Source organism: Saccoglossus kowalevskii, chromosome 6 (genome assembly GCF_978046115.1).
Source record: "Saccoglossus kowalevskii chromosome 6, keSacKowa6.1, whole genome shotgun sequence".
Taxonomy (NCBI): Eukaryota; Metazoa; Hemichordata; class Enteropneusta; family Harrimaniidae; genus Saccoglossus; species Saccoglossus kowalevskii.
The window spans coordinates 17,865,106-17,888,192 of record NC_140646.1 but is presented as its reverse complement, the minus strand read 5'-3'; the positions used below and the strand labels follow the sequence as shown (position 1 = coordinate 17,888,192).

Genomic DNA, 23,087 nt, shown 5'->3' with positions numbered 1-23,087 from the left:
AGTTTCAGGTCCATTCAAGTTCAATTGATTTGTAGCACAGACTGCCCAATTTGAACTTGGTAAGTTTCAGGTCCATTCAAGTTCAATTGATTTGTAGCACAGACTGCCCAGTTCGAATGTAGTAAGTTTCAGGTCCATTCAAGTTCAATTGATTTGTAGCACAGACTGCCCAATTTGAACTTGGTAAGTTTCAGGTTCATTCAAGTTCAATTGATTTGTAGCACAGACTGCCCAATTTGAACTTGGTAAGTTTCAGGTCCATTCAAGTTCAATTGATTTGTAGCACAGACTGTCCAGTTCGAATTTGGTAAGTTTCAGGTCCATTCAAGTTCAATTGATTTGTAGCACAGACTGTCCAGTTTGAATTTAGTAAGTTTCAGGTCCATTCAAGTTCAATTGATTTGTAGCACAGACTACCCAATTTGAACTTGGTAAGTTTCAGGTCCATTCAATTTCAATTGATTTGTAGCACAGACTGCCCAATTTGAACTTGGTTAGTTTCAGGTCCATTCAAGTTCAATTGATTTGTAGCACAGACTACCCAGTTTGAATTTAGTAAGTTTCAGGTCCATTCAAGTTCAATTGATTTGTAGCACAGACTACCCAATTTGAACTTGGTAAGTTTCAGGTCCATTCAAGTTCAATTGATTTGTAGCACAGACTACCCAGTTTGAATTTAGTAAGTTTCAGGTCCATTCAAGTTCAATTGATTTGTAGCACAGACTACCCAATTTGAACTTGGTAAGTTTCAGGTCCATTCAAGTTCAATTGATTTGTAGCACAGACTACCCAATTTGAACTTGGTAAGTTTCAGGTCCATTCAAGTTCAATTGATTTGTAGCACAGACTGCCCAGTTTGAACTTGGTAAGTTTCAGGTCCATTCAAGTTCAATTGAATTGTAGCACAGCACACTTTATTTATCGAACAGGAGCACCAACAAACTGTTAGTTGAAAGGAGCTAGCAATGCTCTATGGAAGGTAGTTGCCATGGTAAAACTGGAAGAATCAAGTCTACTCGTAAAACAAAAAATAACACCGAAATTTATCCAGCTGAAACAAATATGTAAATCGGGCGATGTCGAACAAATACGTCATTGTCATTTTTCTTGAAAATTTATTGTCATTACTTAATTAAAAAAAAATGGGTCAACTTTCATATGCAAAATTTATTCCCTAAAACATACGCATATTCAAGCATGATAAACTAAGCATTACCAATCAACAATACTCAATCATCCATATGGCAGGTAAGAGACTATTTTGTACATAAATAACAGTGATGAAATATGTTCGTATTTTCTCCGCTGACACAACTCTCAGACTTGTAACCCACAAGTATAAATGTATACAAACAAGCTATGTGCTCACAGCCAAGAAGTGTTCTTCTATGAGCATGTAATGGTGTCATCATTGTCGTCACAACAGTGTGGAAATTAAAGCGGGGGAGTTGTCACCTGCGCTGTGTTTTTAGCGCTGATTGTTATCATTGGTTGGGACTCAATTATCGCACATGCGCAGGTGACGACCCTTCCGCTTGAAATCATAGTTGTCATGTTCAAATTTGAGATAAATAAAATATTTTACTTGAATTGTACACATGTACATCACTATGGGGGGGCATTAACAAACATGGCGCTGCACATGAAAGACCACTGCCCTTTAAGTAACTGTATTGAAAACGAGATACCATTGGTATGTTTAGAAATGTATGAAATGAATATTCCTGCAATGAATATTCTACACAAAGGATGCAGAAAAAGGGGGAGGGGCACAATTAGTCAGAATCATGGAAATCTCTTCAGTATGCAAATTAGTCATTATCAGTCTTAGCATTAAAACAAATAAGGAAGACATCAGAGAGGTAAAAGCGCAGGAGGAATCTGGCCTCCAAATCAGAGTTTATGATTTCTAAGAGCGACCTTCCATCAATGATTGAGCTCTTACTATTGGACTATGTTCAAAAGTATGCATCAAATAACAAATTTAATCTGTTATGTAAAAAACATCATTTATTATCGAGCTTGACATAAAAAATATCAAATGATGTAAACTATAAAACATTTCAGTACAAAAATGTGCCATTCAATATAAACAATTTAAAAAGAAAATACATGCTTTAAATTGGATTCTCAAAGTAGTGTTGTTGCTAAGCTTATATGCACGCAACACCAATAGATGTGCTTACATTTAGCTAGTTGCCATGGTTACAAAAACATTTAGCATATTTTGTGTCAAATTCATTCATTTCACTGTGTAGCAGTAAATTATGAAAACAAAAATTCAAGAGACCCTTAAATATTAAAGCGCGGTGGTCGTCGCGCAGCGCGTGTTCGAATTTCTTGTAAAGAAACAATGTATTTTACACGCGTTGTATACGTCGCTATGTGTCCCATATCAAACAAGACGCGGCACAACGACTGTCGCCCTTTAAATTAAATTCTTAAAGACCCCCATATAAAAATGACCATATTTGTGGTCAAAATGGAATTATATAAAAGAAAATTTCTTTGCCAGTCTACAGTAAAAATGCTTGATATTATATAACAGCTTGTACAGAAGAACTTTTATGTTTTGATGATTATTATTTCACCACATAACACATTTAAAACAAAAAATATTGCAATGCTCTACTCAAAAACAAATATAATAAAATTCCGAATTGAGGAGCACACTAGCAAAACAACAATTCTTGTTAACAAATTAAAGAGACAATGAAAAGAACTCTGAATATTTTTTTATCATATCAAAATAATTTTAATTTGAAAATGAGATATAATAAAAATTGAGGGAACATTTACATAATTTTATCGATAATGCTATGTTTACAGCATTTTTTATTTTACGATAAATTTTACACCACTGTAATTTCTCAAGATACCATTTTAAACAAAATGATGCTCAAACCATACTAAAAATATTCAAAGTTATTTGCACTGCCACTTTATACATTTTGTGATGTTTCCAGCACAAACCCTGGCATTTTCCGCAAATAGTCTCCTTATATCTGCTTATCCCCATACACCAGTCTTTGTGTCAAGACATGTTCAATAGTGGTCCAATGCAATGCATACAACATATGTCAAATATGATTGATGGTTTTTGGGTTTAACATCAAGCCAAAAAAGTTTAACCCTTCAAAACACCATACTTGTTTCTATCGAACATGTATTGTGTACGTTTACACAAATTTCTTCATTAATTTAGCACCTGCTGCCAAAAAAATGCATTAGCTACAAGGTTACATTAGATCATATCGATATTTGGTAAAAATGTTTGGGGGCAGCAGCCAAGCGCTTAAAAATAGTATGCACATTGTGCGAGTCATTTAATCTTTTACGTCAGTTGTTTTTAAAATTTTTGTATGAATTTTAAAAAAAAATGTCAGAAAAATTGTGAAAATGTGTTCATGACAAACTAAAACATCAATTTTAAAATGAAGAAATGTGTACATATATGGAATTTAAAAAAAAATGAATTCATCAGATTTCTGTTATCAACTAGTAATAACTACTAGTTCATACTGGTTATAAAACAACAGTCACATTTATTTCTCAATTGTGTTGTACAAAACTATTCTGTAATTTGTATTATTTGCAGAACCATTATTTACTATATGGCTTACCATATCTGTCATAGAAAGCAAGGTTAAAGTCCATCATAACAAGATTGTAATATTTATAGTGAAATATACTCTATCACACTTTTACAAAGTAATTCTATGCAAATTTTCATTCAATTATATAATTATACACCATATGAAATCTGCTATGACAAAAATGACATATTTGAAGATTTTGCGTCGACTGACGTCAACCTAAGACAATATATCATGTGATTGTGTATTTATTACATACACACTCCCACAGTACAGCACAATGGAACTAGTGTTGGAGCGGCGGAGTCGTCACCTGCGCATGCGTCAGATGGCCATAGCACGTCATTGTTTACAAACAAGAGTCTACCCATGAGCCTTTGCATTTGCAATTTAAGCGCGTGTTGTTATCGGCGCTTGGGACTCAATTCCTGCACAGGTGGCAACCCTCCTGCTTTAAATTAACGACTACAAATATATCAATGAGTTCACGCTGTATGCTAATTTTGTTGACGCCGCAGTGTTCCATTTCATACGAAAACCTTGCATACGATGTGTGGTAATTCCGCTCGTTAATCATGTTTTCTAAGATTTGCTGCGATTATTTTCAACTTCAATGATTTTTTGGAGGTTCTGAATAACAATTTGGAAAATACACATTTGAGCTCACCAAAATGAACTTTAGTTACCAAAATGTGTAGTTATCGGACTGTACAAAAAGATAACTGACTAGTATAAGCACTTTGAAATAACAATACTATGAATGAGAAATATGCATGTTTTTTTGCTCAATTCCAATGGCAGGCCAAAAAACATCCACAAGATGCAAAATGCAACTTTTATTATTTTCACACAAAGACACATGCTTTGTTTACAGCAATAATTATTGTCTTGTCTATGTTTGTTTTAGACTAGAAATCAATTTGTCACATGACTTTTGTGCCAAATGAATAAAAATCTGAAAAACAAAATGGCTACCTGTGAACTTTTGATATGCTACCTAAAATCTTGGTCAATAATTAATAATTTATGCTAATTTCTGGTGAAATTACATCTCAACAGCAAATAAATATGCATATTGGGACATTTATGGCAAATAAATATTGGGACATTTACGGCAATATCAATGAAATCTGGATAAAGGTATGGAAGAATTAGGTACAGTGTATGTATTTTGGAAATATTTTCTTCACAGATGCCAGAATACAAATTATTTATTCACATTCTTTATACATTATGCAGTTATTGTGGACATCCTCTGTGGACATATTCTCTTCATCCTTAAGAATTATTTTATTTCTAAAATCTTTTAACCCAGCACAAGCCAACTCACTCATCATGGAAGTAGAAAGCAGTGGGTTCAAAGGGTATAAGATGTTAAAATTTGCATACACTTAAAGAATATAAAAAAATATAGTGTTATGAAATGTAAATTTTTTTTAAGCAGGTAAAATATATTGCTAATATATACATATATTCGGGGAAAATAAGTAATTTTTATAAATTTTGTTTATAAGAAATTTATACAATCTTGATTGAGTTAGGCAAACATTAATTCTGCACCAGAATTATGTAAAAGAATTTTTCATTGTTAATTTAGCTACAGGTGTAGAGATTAAGAATTAAATTCTGAATTATAACTTTAGAAATCATAGGGTTGTAAGGAGAATGTGTTTTCTGATTTTTTTTTGGATGAATTTACTGTTGATATGTAGAATTTGTTTTTGTCAGATTTGTATTTTGGTTTTCTCTTGTTAATTTTCTACAACCCCCCCCCCCCTCCCCAAGTGTTTCTCCACCACCCCTTGATGGAAACATTTGTCTGGGTATTATAAGGAGATATCTGCCAAGGCGGAAATTGTTACCGAATTGTACATGTATACACGGATGTCAACAAGACCATGTTTATTTTATAAATAATTATAAACCCATTTAAAATCAGTCTCATAAAAATTAGCTTAACTGGTCCCTCTTCCATTTCACAGCGTGATCACACACAAATTAGAGTAGCCGATTGATCCAACAAGTCTGCGACATCACTTCCTGTGCAACTGCAACTTGAGTTTGTAAATATTGAGGTTTATAAATGATTTACAACATACTAGTACCGTACATGCCTTTGTTAACGCCAGAGTAGTAAACTGTTTTAATGCACAGATACAGCATTTTACTTTTAAATTAAGGCACTTAACCTTTTCATACTTGAGACTTTCTTTAAATTTGTCTGCACTTTTTTTCCTACATTCGTCAATATTTCTGGGAATGAACCCTAATTTCGGAGCCAACAGACAAAATTTGAATCTATTTTCAATTTTTACTCAAAAAATGTGACTATTTTTGTCCCAATCTTCTGAAGAAAAGTGCAGACTATAAATGAGAGTATTGTGAATTTGTGATGAAAAGAGGGAACTGGTGTTGAAAAGGTTAACATTGGTAATCTTAGTCAATATGTAACAGTTAATTTGTGTAAATAGTATAGTTTGGGTAATTTTTGTACTAAATGGTTTAAATTTCTTGCAATTTAATTTAAATATTCATTTCTTAGCTGTTCTTGGCCTTCTTTTCCTGCGTGATTTTGGTCTGGAATTCATTTTCACAATATTGACATCGCACAGTTTGGTGATTGAGTTTTTTCTCTGTGATGTGTAGCTCTTTCCGGGAATCACAGCATCTCGTCCCTTTGGACGGTGTGCTGTGGTTGATTTCGCAGTAGATGGACGTGAAAATGTTTTGGTGGATGTTGGAGTTGAAGAGCGACTTGTGGCATGACTCGGTAATATGACAATTTGTTGTGCTGATTGAACAGCCCCGTTCATTCTGCTACAAGATCCTAATGATTTTGGTTCCACGTTATACAGTTCGGACAAACTAAAAGTAGCATAAGCTGACTTGGGTCGACCAAGTACTGTATTGTTTGCATTGATTGTATTAGCTCTAGTTGATTTCCTTGTACAACTATGACAAGACTTGGGTCTTGTTCTCAACATTTCATCATCACTATCAGATCGTGGTTGCCGTACAAAATGATGATAACCGTACTCTGTACATGAACCATTGCACGTCTTTTTTTTACAATGTAAACATCCTTTTGCCGACTGCACACGCTTCGATGGGCAGTCCCCAGCACATGCCGGCTGCATACAGTCTTCAGCACAGTTTCTGCTCCGAAATCTAGTACTGGGGCCTGCGCTCTGCGCCCTTTCCATACCATTCTTCTGCTTACTATTACTACTTTTTTTTAGTTTATTTTGTTTATCGTTTTCCCAGTTTATAGTTAACCACTGCAACCTTTCCAACTCAATTAGTTTGTCCATTATTACCTCTTCATCTCCTTCCGGTTTGTCTTCGATAACATCTTTCCAATCATCCTCAAGACAAGATAGGTAAAACAAATCCATATTGCAAAAAGGTACGGACAATAACTCACTGAATTCATCATCATCCTCATCTTCTATATTTGATTCATTGTAATCCACATCGTCATCTTCTAGATCAGATGGAATGATGAAATCTTGTACTTTATATTGCATCTTCTGCCTCTCGTACCTCTCGTCATCCTCATTATTATCTTCTTGTTTCTCTGCAGCATCAGACTTCTCACTCTCTGTGTCAGACCATGTGCTAGGCTTAACTGTCCTAAAGGGCCCATCAGGTATGTCATAATAGGGTGAAGGTGTGTCAAGCTCCCCTAACTCACTCACAATTTCATGGGACAATCTGTCGTATTCATACGAAGACGTTGAGGATCTTGTGCTATAGTACGATAGCGTTGAATGCGGCCGTTGTGACAAGGAAGATTGTGATCTTGCCGAACCTGTCCTAGGCAACCTTTAAAACACAAATTGAATGACAATATTATTTTAGGTGAATGAATGAATGAATGGATGAATGAATGAACATAAATATTTATTGTCACTATCTCAAATTTGAAAGCAGTCAGCAAATTCATGTACGAAGTGAACAATTTTGATTGTTTTTGACAATGTTTAAATAGTTCCGTTTTATATTTTATCAAGTTAAAAACAATAATAAAGCATGATCAATTACCTAAAAAAATTATTATTTTGGAAGTCACGTTTCATAAATATGTAAACAGAGATGAACATATGCCCTGGAATTACTTATATATACCTATATGTTATTTAAAGCACACTACAATATTCATAACATTCAAACATATACTGCGATGAATGCTGTCGCAACAATGTCTATTTAGAAATAAATGATACAATATCAAAAATTGTTTTTAAACAAGTTATCCACATCGCCAATTTAGTAATTTTTTAGACAAATATTATTGGATTGTATTATAAAATTTGGTGCAGATGTGAAAAATCATCTACTGTCTGTGTGGTAGCATTGTACCATGAATGTTACCCATAAAGTGAATTATTTTGACAGATTGATCTTTAAGGCCAAATCCCCCAAAAAAGAAAATCAAAAAGCAATTTTTTTTTATATGCATAATGCACAAGAAACTTATATGTTGAAGCGAGAAGGTTGTCACCTACGCACATGCAGGAATTGAGTCCCAAACGCAGAGGCTCATGGGTAGACGCTTGTTTGTAAACAATGACATGCTATGGCCATTTGACGCATGCACAGACAAACCACTCCCCCGCTTTAAAAGAAAGTATTAGGAATGATTTTTAGAATGGAATTACACCAAATAGGAAAATCATATCCTTTGTCATCAGAATAAAATCAAATCTCATATTTCCATATGTGGCAACAGCACCAGCATTAAATGAACCTAATAGTAATGTCATACCACATTCTCTCTCTCTCTCTCAAAGAAAGATAAATAAATTCACAAGTGATGTTACAAGCGATGAATCAATGAAGCAAGTTAGTTTTGGGCACAGTCCATAGAGGGACTGTGTTTTGGGCTTCTGTTTTTTATTTTTGACGATTGATGACTATTTGGGTATTAAAAAAAGACTATATAATTAGTATTTTCAATTATTTTATTCAATCTCCATATTTCAATAACATATTTGCTCAATTAATATTGATGCACTTAAATTATAATGACAGTATGTATCTATGGTCAAAATAAGTCATATTTTAATGATCCAGATTTATATGCACTTTAATTTTAATAGAACAAGTACCTGGTGTTTTCAATGTTCTTTATAAAAGGTTATAAAAATTACACAACACTACAGAATCCGGATAAGCTGAGTACCCATGTCATTTACAGGGAAACAGAGACATTGTGATTTCCTGATAACTACCTCACACTCTGATGTCCATTTTGAAATGGATTAATAGAATACTACAGACCCTGAAACAAATTTAATTTTCCATTTTTTTTCAAATCTGCTAGGAAATGATTTAATTGTATTTACTTGCAAAATATACAGTGAATTACGTCAACAAAGACTCCATATCGATAGTGTGGGAAACTGGTAAACAAAATATAGCAAGCGCTGACGAATCTGCCTGAAACTCATCTAGCGTGATGAGTTGACAACGCTTCTCGCGCTCTTTAGTCCATGGAAATTAATTATACCAATACAAATCAATGACACATTCCAATTCATTGACAATCAAACCCAACAGTGTTACCATGGAAATCTGTACACATTAGAGTCTGTCAATGGTTGCCAAGTAGATAGTCTATAAGCTACTTCACATGTCTCAGTGCGTTATTGATTGTCAGCATGATATCGACAATATTGCAGGAAATAATACTTCCCCTATTTCATGCTCGTTCATTTTAATCATGCTGATTATTTTTGCAACAGAACTCCGCTTCACATTGAAAATTAGTCTCACAATAACCAAAGAAATGGACGACATGCAAGGCGAAAAATAGAATTCTGAAAATTATATTACCACGTAGTATTTAAAAAATAAGTTTTACAAATAAATACAAAACCAACTGAGTAACTTGTTTGTAGGCATGTGAATCATTGGAATGCTTTAATTAGAATATAGTTTAACCAGATTCATATTTCCAATAGTGCACTTTTTGCTTTTGTTTATTGACAATAAATATATATACATGCTGCTGTTATTTCCCTGAGTGCAGGTGCTAATAATACAGAAAATAAATACTTATATCATGATTTTCTCTGATTTATAAAGAATTTGTCTGTGCCGAAATGTACTAAAAAAAATTTATTTTAATGAGTTAATTATTATTTATGACTATGGCTGTCCATGAAACGGACATACTTCACAGATAATATTAAAGTCACACAGTAAACGTACTGTGTTGTACATGTCATGTTTTAAGTAATATATTTCCATGCGATTAAAGACAAAGCACTCACAGGTTTTTCCTGGATAATATCAAATGGTATTGTAATGTTTATTGCTTTAAAATTGTTAATTTTTTTTTAGTTCAATGGGTGAAATATATATATATATATTTTCAAATTGAGTAAATAATATTTTATATGTTATTTAGCGAGTGTACAGAAATATGCGTATCTGTATTGTTATGCATTTGATAGCATTCCAGGATGGGCGTGTTCGCATATCACACAGGTATTGCATGACAGCCCAATTTTCAAACATTTAATAACCCCCTCGTCTCAATAAAAAGGAACGCCAATCAACACTCCAATTAAAAAATCACTTTTACAACAGTCTCATTTTCCAGTGGATTTAGCATTGTTGTGCTGAATGGAGCTAAATGTAATTCACTTGTTGAATCAAGCGTAACATTATTGGTGTTTGATTTGGGGTAATAATAGTTCTCTAGTATTTGACTGGGGACAATAGCTCAGTGTGAAAACCATTGAGGTCACGGAGAAGTTCTGTATATCTCAACAACAAGGTATTGTCAAGGGATGGGTGTGCTCTCAATTGTAATAAACGGTCAGACCCAGGGCAAATTAAATCAAGTATTTTACATCGTGTATATTACCATACTGCCAGCAATGCTGTCAAATGAAAGAAATATTTCCGTTTATAGGACTCCCTAAGTAAACGGTATCAGAGTCCCCAAAGACTAGATATTAATAACTGTTCATTAACAAGGGATACAATGTGACCAATTGTTGCTAAGTGTTCCTAATTTGTACTTTGAAATACAGGTCAAAAGATCACACACAATACAAATAGCAGTTGAACTGTTGTTATTCAATTTAATACATTGAGAGAGTACTAATTGTGTTTTTAAAAAAAAGTTGTATTTGTAAATTCAGAAAGAAATATTTTCTTAATATCAGTCTATGGGTCTATAAGTTTTGAATTAACTTAGCCAGTAAGAGACGACTTTGAAAAAATAAAAAAAAATTGAGTTTATGGACACACTTGAGAAGCTGGGGGTGATCTATCAAGCTGTAAAAGAGGGAGGAGAAGCAAGCAAAACAGATGAACGAGGCAAACAATTGGCATAGTCCCTTCAATGTACAATTTTGGCCAGTAATTTTCGGGGTTTGATGACTTGTGGGTACTCACAATGACACTGATTAGAATCCTAGTTTGGGCTTTATTATTTTCTTTCTCTCATATTTTTTTTAAATATGTGTGTAATTATTTATTTTTACCATTAACTTTCTTTTACTTTATTTTATTTGAATTTATTAGTTAGATTTTTTAAAGTTTTGGTGATTGTGAAAGCCCACAAAGTGATATCTAAAGTAGTACAAAATAAGATGTACGTAAAAACAATAAAATCAATTAAAAAATAATAAAATTTAAAGTAAAATTAAAATCAAATTCATACATCAGATTTTAATCAGATTGTCAGGATGACAACATTTCATGGAAGTGCTTGTGACTGGAATGTTCATTGCCATACTATTTTGCAATTAATATTTATGAAATTACAGTAGATTATAATATTCAAATTTACAAAGAAATAAGAAAAACAAAATAAAATTATAAAATACATGAAAGCAAAATCAATGTACAAAGCAATCATGTTGAATTTGTTTGACTCAAAATAAAGGACCACTCATACCACTAGACCACTACAAACATGTCCACCAATGGCTGCTCACAGGCATACCGGCAATTTTCCATACTCTAACAGTAAAAATAACTTACCTTGCCATTGGGTTTGCTTGTCGAGACTGGACAGTGATATCATTAGATGTGTCAAGCTGATAGCGCTCATATGATGGCCTGGTGGAGCGCAAACTTGACGCTAATTTGCTGCTATGAATGCTGGGAGACGTCTTCTCGCTACCCATGTAGTGTTTCTGTGTAAGAAGGAAATAAAACACGATAAATTAAGCGACAAGATCTGCGAAACAAACATGTGTGTTTGATTGGCTGATCGCAAGATACTGTACGACACGCTGAACATAGCAGTGCATAGTCGCAATATTTCACAACGGCTCATGCCGATAAGTTGTCATAGCGACCTTCCTGTCATGAATCATGTTTGCTTGTATTCAATCTTAGATCAATGTATTAATATATATATATATTGCCATGTGATGAAAGTCCTGCTGATTGCAGAAAACAGCCCCTCCCCCTTCTGCCACTATTTATACAAAACGTATAGTGTCCCATAGCTTGGGGGGATGACATGTCCCAAATTTTGTTTCAGTGTCTAAATTATTTTTAATTAAAAGTAAATTTGCATCAATCATAAATATCAGTTAATAAAACCATAATTAAAAAATCAAGAACTGATATCGACAAAAACATATCTAGTATACCTTGTCTGTGATTTTAAAATCAATAATGTTTACACTAGATATATCAGTCTGAGTCAACATGATTTTGATAAAGCTCGCTTCTTATCAAGACATGAGTACAAAGTTTTCCATATTCAAATTAGACAAGTTTATTTTTAACACATTGTAGGTGCCACAGCGATGATCAATACATTCCTGTGTTACACATTGACGGGAATATGCCCGCAGAGATCTTGTAGTAGTTACCATGCCAACAGCTTGACTGTGTTGACTATACCTGTGAACCACAGTTATAATTTTGAGTGTATTTAAAATATGAAACTTAATTGCTGGTGCATGTGATCATTTTATTACTACGGTAACAGTGTAACAAAGTTTTTTTTATGAAATTTTATACAATATAACTAACAATTGTTTAATATTTAATAATCTTTATTTATACAATGTTGTGTTTGTAGTATGGTATAAATATGTACTTTTTGAGCATAGAAGAATTATATTACATGCATAATTTATTGTCTAATAAAATTTCTAATTAAAATATATTTATTGAATTCCCCCTTCTCTCCCCTGTCCAAACATCACACTTTATACATCAGTTCTCGACTTCAAAAGAAAACACACCTTGAAAATATACACAAAAGAAAATAAAACTCACCCTGAAACCATTACTGCGGAATTTATTTATCATCATAGTGTTGACGTCTTTGACTTGTCTGGAAAGTTTCTTGAAAGTGTCCTGTATGAAGAGGTAGAAACTTTAAGGATAAGTACTACTTGTAGTTTGAGCGTAACCGTAGCTCGAAACCGAACCCAGTTTTGCAGACTACCTACTGGCCGCTTATGGTATTTGTGTTTTCTGTTTGGTTGAACAATTTACGACTTAAAAGTTTCATTCAAAACTGTAAGGATGCCTGTGGGAGTATTTTCAACGAAAGTTCACAAAATACAAACAGTGTCTCAATACCCCCTTCAGCAACTCTGATCATTCCACTACATAGATTAACATCTACCATGTCTAATGTTCAGCAAAACATTCTATGCAGAAACACGAATATTTAAGTTCCACATGGTTACTTGTATATCCCCCGCAGGGTTAAGTATTAACCGGTCAATTCAACATGCAATTGATATATTCCAATTCAACAAGAAAAAATCTATCAGGCCGACTGCCTGCCTAAGCTATTCATAAATCCATCGACACAATACAACACTTCGTACTCAGTATCAGCTCAACACTCAAAAGCGTTGCGCTTTCATACTATCTTTTCAGAACGAAACACAAAATGAAATTTAAAGAGGTAGTTTTACTCATCATAAGTATAATTATGTTGTTATATAGTGGCTTGGGGGAGAGAGTGATATCTGGGTGTAAATTAAAACAAGTGATTGTGGTGTAAATCAAAATAGTTAAACATCCCATTGCCCATGTCAATATGGTGAAGCCATTAGTGGCAGATTTGTATGTAAATAAAGCACTGAATACTGAAAGCCATTTAGAATAGAGAAAACTCACCTGTGTAATTTTGTACAACGACAAATCTGTTTTTAAGAAAATAAAAGGAGGATAAATTACAAAAAGTTCCAATTTTGTGATTATCTATGTTCCTAATCACTGGATTGATTCAATTATTTTTGCATTCAATTAACTGACAGTGAAGTAAATAATTATAGTAACATTAAATAGTACCGCCATATACTGTAATATTGTGTCTCTTAACGTCGATGTGAAGGTAAAGTACAACGAAGCTAAATAATATCTCACCAGTGTGGCTATCTTCTTCGCCTAGCTGGCCATCGCTTCGCTGTGTCCAAGATCTCCACCTCAGCGTGTCCTTGCAAAAAAAAATATACCTTTTTTTAATAAAGCCGTCGAACTTTCACCTTTATCACACTTCGCAAAATGCTCATCTAATAAGGTTACTTGATTCACAGAGTGACAATGTATTCATAAGGTTCGGTAGAGAGTAATAAAAGCGAGACGTGGAAGAGTTCGGCATTACCCGGTCTAAGGTGTTAGAGCTGAGACCGTGACAAGGTGTCGGTGGTCGAGACATCAACTCGGCACGTTCTTCGGTCGATAACCACCCAGTCCGCCTGAATTGTGCGCTGTTACTTCGGTGGTTCAACTGTCTCCGCTTGTCTCTGAAGAACATGACATAAACATACATAGTGATTATACAACAATAGCTGAAAGTCGTGAAGAATCGTGAAACAACTCGAAAAACATGACACTTACCCTTGAAACCCTCGGCGTGACGGCGATCGAGCTGGGTCGGGGACCGGCCAGTTTTGACTGTAGACGGCTGTCAGAAGCGTCTGGCCGGTCATCGCGTTCTCTGGGCCCATGTTGTCTTGGGAGATGTGATCTGACAAGCAGCGTTTAACGTGAGAATATTATCGACAACATGACAGTAGTTCAACTAGCTAGCCAATATTGCACTCAACCGACGATAAATGTCCTCTCTAGGAGCGTTCGCAATGGTCTTGTGGTATGTGACAACAGAACCCATTGTTATGTAAATTAGGCGGTAATATTAGGTGGCACCCAAGGAACACACTACGATCGAACCGTATCCAGGGCCACTTGTTTTGGTTTCGTGCCTGTGAAAAACAATTCAACTCACCGCATATTTTTCTCTCCAATTACTTTTCATGAAATATCGGAACAGATAATTCCCAACAATAAAAAATACTCGTCCTGAGTATCAGATGTGGGCGGTTAGAAGCCATATGTAACTACGTGCTTATCGTACTACCAGACATATTTATTTCCTCGTCTCATTTTTCCTTGTTTATTTTTTTTAATCCTGTTAACCTTTACAATATTCAATGGGTATTCGTGAGAAGAGGTTTAATATATCCGCTTTTCAACTTTTTAAAAAAAAAAAAAAACGTGCGTTTGCATATTTTACTCGGGAATTTACTTAGTGTCTGAGCCTAATTGACGGAACCTCGTACTGTTGATTATGTGAGAATACATATGTTCGTGTGTTGTATCATGTTGTTGAGTAGTTTGGGTGATTTGAAACACGTACGTATACGGTATGTCTGCTAAGCTTTGAGAGAATATATTAATCTATTAACGCTATTTGGAGAAGTAATCGCAGTTTCTTCGCAGTTCACATCGGGTAGAAGTCTACTCATATTTTTTTTGAGAAAGTTAGTCACAAATCGTTTATTGGTTTATTATGTAAAATCATGAAGTTATTGTCCCATGACACCATGAAATAGCGTTTTGGGGTTATAGTGACTTAACTAATATTTTTTTAAAACCCAGGTTTTTGAAGTAAGTCAGGACAACACAAAGTACCCTACCATTAACAATATATGATTTTTCCAGCCTATGCCACCAGCCTACAATTTGAGATATGGCATAATATCTTTGCCATAGGAACCTATGGTAAAAGCATTATAATACTGACAAAATGGACACTTATTACTGAAATACAACCAGTATTTTATTGAAAATTAACCTGGTGACCCCCAACTTTTTTCAAGTCGATATCCTTAGACTAGTATTGCCCGAGAGTACACTTTCTTTCAAAATGAAAGAATTGCATTTACATTTATAAGCTTCTACTTTAAATAAATTAATGTAGGGAACTTGAGTAATTATTTCTACTGTAAAATAATGAAATGTCTCACGGTGCATGGTATAGGGAGAAATTATTGTTTTGTTGTCATTAGATGGCGCTATAACAGTCTATTGGTTAATAAATGAGCAGCGTGACCACACAGTATATATTGGTAGTTAGTGTTGTTATAAGGTGGGGTGTAAACAAAACTACAAATATTACAGTGTATGCTTTATTCTCTCTCATATATGTGTCATGCGTGCATAAATTTACAAATTAGATTATTTTTCTTTTTCTGCAATTTAATATCTCCATCGCTTTTGATTTGAGTTGAGACATCCACTAATATATGTGAATTCACTTTCAGACTTTTTGTCACTTTTTTTTTTTCAAGCTGGAAATCATGCACAGGTAAACTATGGTCTCCCAGCAACATCGTCCATGTAAAAAAAAATTGCCAGCATTTTTCAGAAAATACACGTGCACTAACACTTAGAGTGGGTGCAAAGATGCTTGAACATTTTTTTCATTGATGATTTTTTTGTTGAGGAAAGAGATTAAAAGAATATTACAATAGATCTTCATCTTTGATTTAACGCATACAATTGCCGGAAATAACCAACAACATAATTATTAGTTTTGTGATTGTGAAAAAAAATGTAAGCTAATCATATTTAGGTGATTGCCTCTGCTATCCATTACATTATATTTTGTTCATCATTGCGTAAAATCTTTCGTTTGCGTGCAATATTTTGCAGAGTTTAACCATTAGAGGGCGCTGTTAAAATTTAAAAACGCCGTAGACTGTCACATGGGGGCGCTATTTCACTGATAAACAATTTCCTGTTTTTATCAAGATGCAATATAAAACAAGATTATTCGAACATATAAATATCCACATTTACTTGTTTATTTATCTACTCGGTTATCTGTGAACAAATTCTGAATTACCATCACGTCAAGGGCGTTTGTAAGGAAAACCAGGAAAAATAGTTTTTTTTTTGTAAATGAAATTTATGAATACTCAGAATTGTTTTATATATGATTTGATATGCCGTTTACTCCATTTATTTCACAAATCAATGCATACCTACCGAACATTACCTTAAATTCACACACAAAAACATTCACTACTTACAATATTTTGAAACAAAGTTAGTAATCAGTTACTCTGATCATACAACATCCAGAGAAATCTTCAATGTCCAGCATTATAATACCATGAACAAACAAGTCAGTTATTCACCATCAAACTTTCGATCAGTGCACAACCCCCCAAAATTCTTATCAACTGACTTTCTACCAAAGAACACAACATTTTACACATGTACGGGCAAGGTGATACAGTCGGCGCCATTTCACACCTCTTGGGGTTGCAGTTGCAAAAAAATGCTCAGGCACGCATCAAATTACCTTTACACTGTTCAACTCAAGTTTTAGATTTCACCTTCACATTCATTATGGCACCTTCGAATAGTAGTGTTTGGGATTTTCAAATACTTTTATCTGTGGTACTAATTTTTGGCTCGTTGCCATCTTTCTAACAGTCTGCTAACATTCAATTGTAGATGGTTATGGTTCAACAGTACCCATCAAACAATAACTGTTTACTAGTTTCTTTGTCTCAACAATACCAATTTACCAGGAGGGGGCGTTTTTCAGAACTAGGTTGTTCTCACACGACTCGAGTTTCCTTCATTATTTAAAAATGGTAAATTTTTTATGCATCAACATCCTGGATACGAACCAAAAAATTTCAGTTTTCTCTGCTGAATGACGTAAGCAAGTGGTTGAAAGCAACATGTAGTTTACTACATGTACATGAATCAGGTGTGATTTCTACAGGTCATTACCCTATATAAATGGAGTTACGTAACATATGACAACACAAACCATGATGGGGCTGCAAAAACAACACACACCTAGAACTCAACAAATTTGCAGTATTACTTTGTTAAAATATGGAAACTCTGATGCTTATAGTAGTTAATGAACTGTCTGGAGATTCTGTTCTAGTAAATGTCTGTTAACTTCCATTAGCGTCCTTGCAGCTATACAAAATGTTTTTATGACATTGTTGAGCATAACATATAATTTAGCTAACTTTCAGCTGGCCTAAAGCAAATAGGTCTTGCATAAGTAAACACAAGTGAATACTACAATCATACTAACTACCGTTTATGATTCATTTATTTATTAAAGAAGTTTAATTTTGTGAAAAATTGGACTTTCTCAAGCAGAAAGCATAGTGCACTCACAATGTATGGGGGTCAGGAATACAAGGATCATTTAAAGTAAACATTATCAAGTTTAATTTATAAGAACACACCCAATTTATAATACATTTACGCATACAGAAGTCGAGTTTACTACATGCTTTGACACTATATACAAGTACATGCCATGTTGTATAACCTTTACTAGTTTCACTTCCATTCAAAAACTACCTCATTACTAAATAGCAAAGCAATGATTTCCAATAAATCATTCAGATCAAACACAGTTGCATGACATCAGTGTGCCTTCTTTGTAAATCTCAGACCGCAATAACCGCAAGAATGTGCACCCGGTGGATCCTGTATTGAGAAGACAAAAACATAATATTATCATGCTGTCCTGATATTAACTAGTTTTTGTTGAAATGAAAATTTACTAAAGCAGTGTACAAAAATGATCAAATGGAATTACTGTAAAATACTAAATTTTAGCTGGAATTAATTTTAACTTTTTGGGTGTTTTGTAAGGAATTTATTTTCACTGATTTTTGATAAGTTGAATGTAAAATATTGGAAAAAAGGTATCCGTAAAATCTGTATTAGAAGCCGCATCTCTAATAGAAGTCGCACCCATTCTTTTTGAATAATTGAGAACCAAAAAAATCACAATTTCTCATATGCGTAGATGCTCTAATAGAAGCCGCATCCCTTCTGTTGCATTGTACCATTTTAATAGAAGTCGCGGCTTCTAATACAGATTTTACAGTATTTGCTGGGTTTTTAGTTTCACTGAATCATTCCTTCAGCTAAAATTAGTTCCAAGCTAAAATAAAGTATTTTACAGTATTATATTGTGCATTTTGTTGCCTTTAAACCATTTGCATGTTTATTGCGCAAAATACAACAAAAATATTATACTATTTGCTCACTTCTTACTTTACTAGAATTATACTCGAACAGAGAATTAAATCATACACAAACTATATACCAAAGAGCAAAAAAAAAAAGCTTTCAAAACCACCATATATCAAAATTGGCACAGTAATCTGCCTAAATATCTTATATCAGAAACCTAGGTAAATACCCCAAAAGAATAAGACAAATTATTGACAACAATGAAAACGCAAAGCTAGCTGACAGCTGTACCATGGTTTGAGTCCAACAAAGCATATGTTGATTCTAACAAGATAGAGTGGTCTGAGAGCAACAACATGTAAAAAAACTCACCAGATTTATATAGACTTTGGGATGACCAAGAGCACCGCCACCACCATCACAGTAAACATGACGACCAGCAATCACTTTTGGGGGTACATCATCAATTAGATTTATAGCAAACTTCTGATTAACCTACATATATATGATACAACAATAACTAAATGAGTACCGGTATGTGATTTACTGATTCGACGACCACTGCCCTAATGCTTTGTGTTGTGCTCATAAATTAGTATATATAAATATCCTGTTGATGCAAATTATCTTCGTTCCGCTTTGTAAAAATATTTACCCTGCACATATTCTTAGATACTGTTTTATACTTGTGTAGTTTGTTTTTTTCTTGAGTGTGTTTTGAGACATAATTAGATACGTTATTATAACTTACCTCTTTTTGAGCTTGACTGTATCTTACCTGACGGTAATCAGATTTATCAAATACCTACGAGATCAGAGACATAAAATCAATTCATACATGAAGACACTAGCGAGCCGGCATCGGTAAGAGTTCTTTAGGACCCCCCCCCCCCTTACCATAACTCAAACACTAACCCTTCCTCTCCAGTACCCTCCTCCATTTCAACTGTATATACATGTACCAATCCTTGGAGGTGCATATTGATTTATAGTGGGAGGGGATGGAGTGAGGGGACCTCAAGGAACTTTTTCCCGTCCATGGCAGACAGTGAAATTGCGTGGTACAAACATTTTCCAAACTCTAAAATCATGACCACATAACATTTTCAACGTACAAAATTCTGATGGTCTATGGTTAATTTGCGATATTTTAGTATATATGCTGTGTATGGCTAAAATAAAGCCAACATTAAACTACCCTTGTCAACCAAACGTCAAAAGCTCAAAACAAATAAGTGCATGCTACTTTTGAGATAAAAAAAAGACTTGAACAGAGGCTCTTCAAACCTTCAAAATAATCCCCGGTTACAATCATAGTATTAGTAGTGTGCAAATAACATGCCTTTATTCATATATATACTGTTGCACTAACCTGCCCTGTGTGGGTGACAGTGTTGTCTTGAACATAACACCTACTGCATGTAGCTATAGGCCTTGCAATATTTAAAAATTGCCGAGAAATCGACGGACCACGAGAGCAAAACATTCTCACCGACGCCATTTTACTTTCAATGCATTCTGGGATGGATCAAATATTGTAATCTCCCGACAAAGAATTTGGTTGACATTTTATTTATCAGCGATATTTATCAATACCTAATATTTCTATGGAACAACGAATTAAAAATGTGGAGCATGAAATGGTAGCTGTTGAAATTGTTTAATTGCGTTGTGAAATGCAAATCGGACATAATAGTATTTTTTTCAAGTTACTTAGGTGGTCTGGTTGTGTTCATGCAGTGCACGTAAACGTGCTGGTGGACAATGGTTTGATAAATTTAGCTGAAATTCATCTATTTTCTCTAGCTAAAAAGAATTCAGTTGATCGTTTGTGTTCGGTGAGTCAATTTTATCATTTTCGAAGCTAACATTGAGAAGGATTTGTTCACAGCACCATGTTAATTTTGTTTCCCATGCCGTGCCATGAACGACACATGTTTGCTGCCCTCTGCGATGGGATGTTCGTATCCCAGACAATTATTTGATATATTATTCTGCAATATTTTTAACAGAAGGGGCCATTACAGAATTGGGTCTACATTGTCGAAATTGTAGAAACAGTTAAGATTCTTCCAAGAATTTATAAGATAAGGGGATGTAACGTGTTTTTTTTTTCTCTCTCAAGGGCAGCATGTACTAATTGAGCTGTTCACACAGTCATCTGATGTACAATTAAGTCATAACAAAATGAAGGCCATAACTAAAAGCCTTCAAAACGGCCAACAAAATGTTTATGGTTTTATGGATTTGTTTCAAATATGCATTGAAACGATAATATTCACTGGTAAAGATGAATTGAAGTTTAAATTTTGGGAAAGAGTTCTTTAGGGCAAACTCGTCCGTAACCCAAACCCTAACAATTCAGCCCCAATGTAATTCAATATGCCCCTCCAAATAACTGTAAATGACCTGAATAGGGGTATATAGAATGGGGGAGAAGCACTGGCATGGCATTGTTAGGATTAGAGTTATGAGTGAGGGGACTATAAGGAACTCTTACTAAATGTTGAACCTCTCTTACTGAACTATGTGTGTAAGAAAAGCATACAACGATACAGTGGCGGATCTAGGGGTCCATGCCCCCCCCCCCCAACGCATGACGATACATATCTGGATTATGCATAGCTTCTCTGCGACTTCGCTCCATAATGTTAAGCGAAGCTCCCCCCCCCCAAATACATTTTGCCACTGCAACGATATAGTATTCAGTTTGTGCATGGAGGTATATGGTTTGTGCTTTCAGAAGCTCATCACAGGCACATACAACCAGGCTGACCCAACAAGGTTTTTGAACTTTCATTCCGACTTAAGATCCCTACAAAATCAGTTCTGTTAGAGAACGCACTGCTAGCTGATGCATGTTTAATGAAGAGGCGTCAAAATGATATTACACTTTCTCCAGGTAGTCTAAGTTCGACAACACTGACATGCATCTCCCAAAAATTATATTTCCATGACTACAGTCGGTAGAGCATGAAATAATGTAAAATATGTACATGTATTAGAAGTCGCAGCTTCTATTAAAATGGTACAATGCAACAGAGTGGATGCGGCATCTATTAGAGCATCAACACATATGAAAAATGATGTTTTTTTGGTTCTCAATTGTTCACAAAAAATGGGTGCGACTTCTATTAGGGATGCAGCTTTTAATACAGATTTTACGGTAGTTGATGTATTGTCATATTTTGACAATTTACTTAAATCTTACTGGCTGGTAACAATTTTCTTTTTATTTTACAGCAAGTTGTCAATAAAAAGATGGTTTCCTTGATCGGGAAATGCAGCATGGTGCTATCAACTCTGCCTCGAAGGTTGTGTATTCCTGTAAATTCAATGTATAAAATAATAAACTCTCCATACAGCCTGTTTCATCGCTATGCACTTTTACCAGTTACACAACAGTCATTAGTTCTACCAGTAAAGCAGCAGAATTCACTGCAAAGAACGCCTACCGTACAACTTGTAAATTCATTCAAATCCAAAGTGAAACTGCGAAAAAGATGCGAAGATTGTTACTTTGTTAAACGAGAAGGACGACGATACGTCATGTGTAAGACTCACCCCAGGCACAAACAGAGAAGTTTAATTGTTGACAACAAACAACCCTATCCAAGGAAGTATCTTACTGACCAAGATTTCTGGTACTAAGATCTTGGGTACTAAGTTTATGTGTACATCATTACCAGACTACATGAGATGGCAACTTGGGATCGATTTTTAAACTTCGAAGTTGAGAAGAAAATTAATTTCAATGTCAAAATTGACCATATATAAATAACATACCAAAGGTCACGAAGGCAAATTCCTTGGGCATCAAGGCAATCGATTTTGATGTCCTTGAATTTTTTATATAAAACAATATTATCAGATATAATTTGTCACCAGAAAGGAATATACATGCTTTGACCACTTATCTAAATATAAATATTTACCCCTTTTGAATGCTATAATGAAACTCTTATGCATTTCAAATAATAATTAAATTTCTTGATCGACATTCAAAATTAATGACTTGTTCAATTGCTTGTTTCGCCTTTTGTTTGTTTTATATGAAAACAATAAAACTGATTTGTTCCTAATTGATAACAATCATTCATAGATAGAATGATTTATTACACTTTGCTCAGCAATAGACTACCCACCAACCTGCTGTCAAGATTAATGTGTTGTGATTGTGTACATGTACAATAAAATTGTTCTCTCTGAGATGTACTTTCCAGTTCTGATTGGATGTCA

General features: G+C 34.4%; 3 protein-coding genes across 3 annotated transcripts; 1 reads left to right on the top strand and 2 right to left on the bottom strand.

Annotated features, from left to right (window-relative positions):
* Window positions 1-1,983: 1,983 nt before the first annotated feature.
* On the bottom strand, window positions 1,984-14,672 carry LOC102809597 (uncharacterized). The gene is made up of 7 exons (XM_006816561.3): window positions 14,439-14,672; window positions 14,203-14,344; window positions 13,965-14,034; window positions 13,716-13,741; window positions 12,858-12,938; window positions 11,601-11,755; window positions 1,984-7,421 (listed from the first exon to the last, which is right to left on the bottom strand). The coding sequence occupies exons 1-7, from the start codon at window positions 14,546-14,548 to the stop codon at window positions 6,128-6,130; spliced, it is 1,878 nt and encodes a 625-aa protein (XP_006816624.1). The 5' UTR covers window positions 14,549-14,672; the 3' UTR covers window positions 1,984-6,127.
* Window positions 14,673-18,065: 3,393 nt separating this feature from the next.
* LOC100376013 (NADH dehydrogenase [ubiquinone] iron-sulfur protein 6, mitochondrial-like) lies at window positions 18,066-20,367 on the bottom strand. Its single transcript, XM_002734826.3, has 4 exons — window positions 20,221-20,367; window positions 19,600-19,653; window positions 19,221-19,343; window positions 18,066-18,353 (listed from the first exon to the last, which is right to left on the bottom strand). The coding sequence occupies exons 1-4, from the start codon at window positions 20,347-20,349 to the stop codon at window positions 18,291-18,293; spliced, it is 369 nt and encodes a 122-aa protein (XP_002734872.1). The 5' UTR covers window positions 20,350-20,367; the 3' UTR covers window positions 18,066-18,290.
* A 209-nt stretch (window positions 20,368-20,576) lies between these two features.
* Window positions 20,577-23,077, top strand: LOC144352020 (uncharacterized). Its single transcript, XM_078009327.1, has 2 exons — window positions 20,577-20,686; window positions 22,092-23,077. Exon 2 carries the CDS (start codon window positions 22,110-22,112, stop codon window positions 22,497-22,499), a length of 390 nt encoding a protein of 129 aa, XP_077865453.1. The 5' UTR covers window positions 20,577-20,686; window positions 22,092-22,109; the 3' UTR covers window positions 22,500-23,077.
* The last annotated feature ends 10 nt before the right edge of the window (window positions 23,078-23,087 follow it).

Coding starts and splice junctions, on each gene's coding strand:
- LOC102809597 (XM_006816561.3), bottom strand. CDS start 14,548: ATGGGCCCAGAGAACGCGATGACCGGCCAGACGCTTCTGACAGCCGTC. Junction 14,345..14,438: donor TCACGCCGAGGGTTTCAAGG/GTAAGTGTCATG, acceptor CATGTTCTTCAG/AGACAAGCGGAGACAGTTGA. Junction 13,742..13,964: donor CGAAGAAGATAGCCACACTG/GTGAGATATTAT, acceptor TCTTAAAAACAG/ATTTGTCGTTGTACAAAATT.
- LOC100376013 (XM_002734826.3), bottom strand. CDS start 20,349: ATGGCGTCGGTGAGAATGTTTTGCTCTCGTGGTCCGTCGATTTCTCGG. Junction 19,654..20,220: donor CTGTCACCCACACAGGGCAG/GTTAGTGCAACA, acceptor CTGATCTCGTAG/GTATTTGATAAATCTGATTA. Junction 19,344..19,599: donor ACAGTCAAGCTCAAAAAGAG/GTAAGTTATAAT, acceptor ATATATATGTAG/GTTAATCAGAAGTTTGCTAT.
- LOC144352020 (XM_078009327.1), top strand. CDS start 22,110: ATGGTTTCCTTGATCGGGAAATGCAGCATGGTGCTATCAACTCTGCCT.